The sequence below is a fragment of the Montipora foliosa genome, chromosome 2, assembly GCF_036669935.1.
Source record: "Montipora foliosa isolate CH-2021 chromosome 2, ASM3666993v2, whole genome shotgun sequence".
Taxonomy (NCBI): domain Eukaryota; kingdom Metazoa; phylum Cnidaria; class Anthozoa; order Scleractinia; family Acroporidae; genus Montipora; species Montipora foliosa.
Genome location: NC_090870.1, coordinates 9,720,996 through 9,725,995, shown reverse-complemented (window position 1 = coordinate 9,725,995; position 5,000 = coordinate 9,720,996). Strand labels below are relative to the sequence as shown.

Below are 5,000 nucleotides of genomic sequence, written 5' to 3'. Positions count from 1 at the left end.
AGCATTTTGGCAAGTGTTTGATAATTTTAATGTGAATCTCCGTGAAAACAAGGGATTTCTAACTTCTGTTCCATGCATTCCTATTCCAGAATACGGCCAATCGACCGCACCCTCAGAGATCTGAGCCAGCCACAGAGGTTAGTTCGGAATCACTGGAGTTCGATAATTATTGATAACCAGTTTCATTTGCCAAAGTCGTTGTTTGTACTGAGTGAGCTACGTTTGTTCTCTTCTTTGCTTGATCTTTTTTTTCTCCTTAATATTTTCGAAAGTTGTTCTGGAAATCTTAATCTTATATCATATATATGACCCAAGACCCCCTCCAAATCTCGAAAACTAAGACCTAAGACCCCCTACAAATCTCCAAATCTAAGACCTAAGAAACCCTCCAAATACCTAAGACGCCCTGTCAATCTCGAAAACTAAGACCTAAGACCCTATAAAAATCTTGAAAACTAAGACCTAAGACCAGTATTGACAAGTCTAAGTAAACCTATCAGAATATCGATGAATAATTTTACATTGGGCGCCATTCTAAAAGTCAGCGAAGCAAGCCGTGACGTCACACTGGCATTTCCTTAGACCTTTTAGCAGATACGGTGGCCATTTTGATTTCTATTGTTTCGAAAGACATTATGGGATGCTCAGGGGGCAAATTAATAAGTATTTGCCCCCTGGGCATCCCATAATAGCTATTTGAAACAAAAGAAATCAAAATGGCGGCCGTATCTGCGAAATGGTCTTTGGAGACGCCCCCCTCCCTCCTGGGCCCGGTTGTTCGAAAGCCGATTAACTTAACCCACGATTAGCGTAAACTTTTGTTTCATGTTTTCAACTTTTTGGTTAAAGTTTCTTTTGCTTATTTTTGTTTTTCAAGCTCGACATCTACTAATGTAAATTTTATCCGAATATCAGCTTCGAACAGCATTTGGGAGTAGAGAAATAAACTTCTTGGTTAATTTTTAATCTGGGATTAGCGTTAATCGGCTTTTGAACAACCGGGCCCTGGTTCACTCGATTGTCTGTGTGGTTTGTGACGCGCAATAATGTATCGCTTGGTTTTGGTTTTCCAACAATCAATTGTAAACTGATGCTCTGTTTGTTGCAAAATCAAAACATTTGATTAAGAATTTGAAGAACTTTATTTGTACCCGATATCACGAAACATTTTTGCAGGGATGCCACCGGGGTAAGATATACATAGACCCAATGCAAAAATGGCTGCCTTTAAATTATTCTGTTGTTCATATTCAAAATAGCCCAACTAACCTCGTTCGCGATAACAAATTCTTTAGAATTTTTGTCTCAAAAACGAGGTCAGTTGGGCTATTTTGAATAGGAACAAAGAATAATTTAAAGGCAGCCATTTTTGCATAGGGTCTATGGCTACACTCGAAATCATGCCATAACTATTGCACATTTGAATCCAGCATTTACAATATTAAACTTATTACTCAAACACGTAGATCATCCAGACCTGTACAATGGCTAAAAAGTTCTTTTCAGTTGGTCATATCTAAAAACTAGATTGCACATAACAGCAACAAAACTCCCTTAACCCCAGTCATGAGGGTTACCGGAAATATAGTAAACAATATTCGGAAAAAGCACGAGCATTTTTTTTCACCACACCTACTTTTTGCCTGTCACTACGATTTCACTGTCCTCGCATTACTAGCTCTTACTCGTGTTTAAGCTCCCTTCTTCTGCTCTCTGTAACTGAACTCTACCACAAGTTGAAACTTTTTTTATATTACTACTATCCATTTCGTGTAAATCATCTTTACAAATTTCATTCTTGTAATAGCATTCAAATTCAATAAATATTTAATAAATGATTTAAACAAGGCTCCGGCCGACGTCCTACACTTGTAGTTTTACACGTGGATCCAGGAACGTCTGCTAAATTCATACATTTGATTTTAAAAATTCTAGCTTTGGGAAGACGTATTTTTTACTTCTTAGTTGTTGACCCTGCTTGTGAGTCTTCATTTCTCACTTTTGCAATCTGCAGGTGGCGTGAGTTGTGTGCCATCATAGTTAATCGAGGGACTGGTTATGAAACCTTAGAACCTTCAAAAGCGAGAACAATGTTTTCGCAATCGATGTTGAATTGACCGTGACCCTGCACAATCTTTTGTTTTCGCTTCGTACGGGTTTGCAAATTAGTTGCGCATAATTTAATCGAAGGATTTGATTGGTTATGTTCTTGAAAAAAGGTGTGTTTTGTGCAGGGTCAAGGCGAAAAATACGGACAAAAACATGAAACAAAGGAACTTGTCGAGTTTCATAACCATCTCAATGCATTAACTATGGTGCCATGATCCTTATAAAACTGGTGTTGATGCTCCAAGGCCGAAAATGAGATGAGTGACGGATCCCCCAGTCTAATGTTCCTTTTGTTGGTTAAGTCGCTTACTGTAAATCTAATAGTAATGCTAACAACGGACTTTGATCATGGCCAAAAAAGGAACAACAACATTGGTAATTAGCCATGTTCTAAACGGGCAGTGTAATGGGTATAACTAAAAACAATCAATTAATTTGAAAAAATGAGCATGACACCTAAAATAACAGCTAAAAGTTGGTAACTTCACCAAATGTCAGTGTTCTTATTTAAAACACAAAGATGTGATTCAATTTTGAAAAGATGTGATTTTGGAGAGCTTTGTACGGTTTCCATTCAAGCAATATTCCACATTGGTCTGACGACGTGGGAAGATCTGGCACGTGACAGACCCAGATGGAGACATGCAGTCCGGGAGAACGTGGCGCTATTTGAGAAAGAGCGACGTCAGAAAGCGGAGGAAAAACGCCAACGCCGTAAAGAACATGAAGCTGCCCCTGCTTTGTCGCAGCAGGCCTCCTACATCTGCCCCGCCTGTGGCAAAGCGTGCCACTCTAGAATTGGACTCTTTAGCCACCAACGGGTGCACAAGACTAGAAGTTGAATAGACAATCTTACTCGTTCTCGAGGGATACCATGATGATGATGAATATTCGAGACGTCCACGCCACCCTTTTTGCAATCACGCCGAAAGAAAGTTCATATTCTGACTAATGCTTGGGTGCTCTTTCAGTGATTGGCATTATTTTTCGACCCAAACAAACACTATACTTCTACCCTGCTTGTTTCCAACATGGCTAATTATGAACTTCGACTTTGGAATGGGTTACAAACAGAATATAGTCACGCATCAAAATCGTAAGTTTGTTCCACGGCCGATTTCAGGGCAGGGTATAGACCCAGGTTTTTGAAACATGATTCGCCCGTCATGATTCGAACATGATCACGTGATTCTGACAAGAAGCACCTACTCGTGATGCAAAATGTAGGAAAGTAACTTTTGTGAGATAGTGGAAACGGACACTAGTGAAATAAGGAAACCTTTCCATAATACAACTGCTGGTAGCTGCTTCTCTTTGTTATTCGGATCTGGGTACATCTCTCTTCATGCTCTAATACAATGTCCAATGGCACAATAATTGGTCTCCCAAGAAACTCGAACAGGCACTGCTTGCACTCAACAGCTTTTGGACGATCCTCCCTCCTTGGGTGGCTCAGGCAATGAAAAATTTGTTGGCCTCCACTGTTCACCTGTCTGCAGATGATGTACTGCAGATGAGGGAGCAGTTTGTTGAGCTGTTCAGCCACAGCAATGGCTGTTTTTACAAACAGAATTATACATGTAAGAGGGACACCCGCAAGAAATTTGATCTTTATGAGAAACACACTCATATAGTCCTCTTTTGTTGCAGCCTTTGGCAGCAAGGAGGTACAGCACTGTACTTCTCGTTGGCGTTTAGTGTTTGACTGCCGTTGCAGTAGCCGTGGGTCGAAAAAAAAATCACAAGAAAAACACAAAATGTTGATTACAAAGTGTTCAAATACCTTTATTTACAAAATTACGGGGTTAAAGTTCATCCACGACGGCATAAGTCACTGACGAGCTTTGGCTCGTAATCTGTAAGGAAGCTTATTTCTTTTATAAGGCGTGAGTTTACATCTGAAAACGTGAAATAAAAAGAGATTAACACGTGGCCGACCACGGAGGCGGGGGGAGGGGAGAGCACGAAGTTGAGCTAGCTGGATGGCTCAGAGATGAGAACACCCATCTCAAACCAATGTGCCCCGGCTTCGCTTCACAGACTCTGCGTCCAGTGTTGTTTGAGTTTGTCGGTTGGTTCTTTCCTCTGTCGTGATTAGCTATAGTGCCCAGCCCTAAATACACTTGACTCGTGCACTTGAATAATGTTCATTATTAAAAACTGGATCATTGGATAATGCAATTCCAGAGCTTTGATTGGCTAAGTCGCCATGGGTTATGAGCCATTATACCATGATCTACAAACACGGCAAGCATATGCGTGATTTTTTGGGCCTTTTTATTTTTATTTTAGTCTAGTTTTCTATATTTTGGGGGCGTTTTTAACAAAACAATTATTCCACTCGCGCTTGTTGGATATGAGATGATTATAGCCAACTCGGCGCTACGCGCCTCGTTGGCTATCTATCATCTCATATCCAACGCGTGCTCATGGAATAATTGTTAATTAGGATCACCCAACTAGTGGACTAATGCAAATCCTGCATTTTGATTGGCTACGCTACTAGAGGCAGCAGCGCGCGCAAACGATACCTTTCGAAAGGATTCCTCTTTTCCTGTAAAACTGAAGGCAAGATTCGAGTTCTTCTTGGCTGTAACGAGGTACCTTCACAGCGGTGAAATTCTCCACTGCTGATAAACCGGTCTGTGGAAAGTGTACATACCGTTTAAGTTAAGTTCAATTAAAATTACAACGAAAAAGTTTTATGTAGAATTTTAATTCAGGCCTCGATTGTTCAAAAGGTGGATAACGCTATCCACTGGATAAATCACTATCCAGTGGATAAACACTAGCAAATCCAATTGAATTATCCAGTGGATAGTGATTTGTCCAGTGGACAGCGCTATCCACCCTTCGAACAGCTGGGGCCAGGAGGATAACCCTTTTTGCTC

The 5,000-nt window shown here is 40.6% G+C and overlaps 1 protein-coding gene across 3 annotated transcripts in view; it reads right to left on the bottom strand.

The window, feature by feature from the left end:
* Nucleotides 1-3,598: 3,598 nt before the first annotated feature.
* LOC137992355 (small ribosomal subunit protein mS29-like) overlaps nucleotides 3,599-5,000 on the bottom strand; it is a 49,586-nt gene continuing 48,184 nt past the window's right edge. The window contains exons 13-15 of one of the 3 annotated variants that reach the window (XM_068837653.1): nucleotides 4,641-4,752; nucleotides 3,893-4,007; nucleotides 3,599-3,616 (exon numbers count right to left, since the gene is read on the bottom strand). In XM_068837653.1, coding sequence (XP_068693754.1) covers nucleotides 3,922-4,007; nucleotides 4,641-4,752 — 198 coding nt within the window. In that variant the 3' untranslated portion in view covers nucleotides 3,599-3,616; nucleotides 3,893-3,921. Of the gene's footprint in view, nucleotides 3,617-3,856; nucleotides 4,008-4,640; nucleotides 4,753-5,000 lie in introns of those variants that run through there. The other 2 variants (XM_068837655.1, XM_068837652.1) reach the window with 2 other exon arrangements.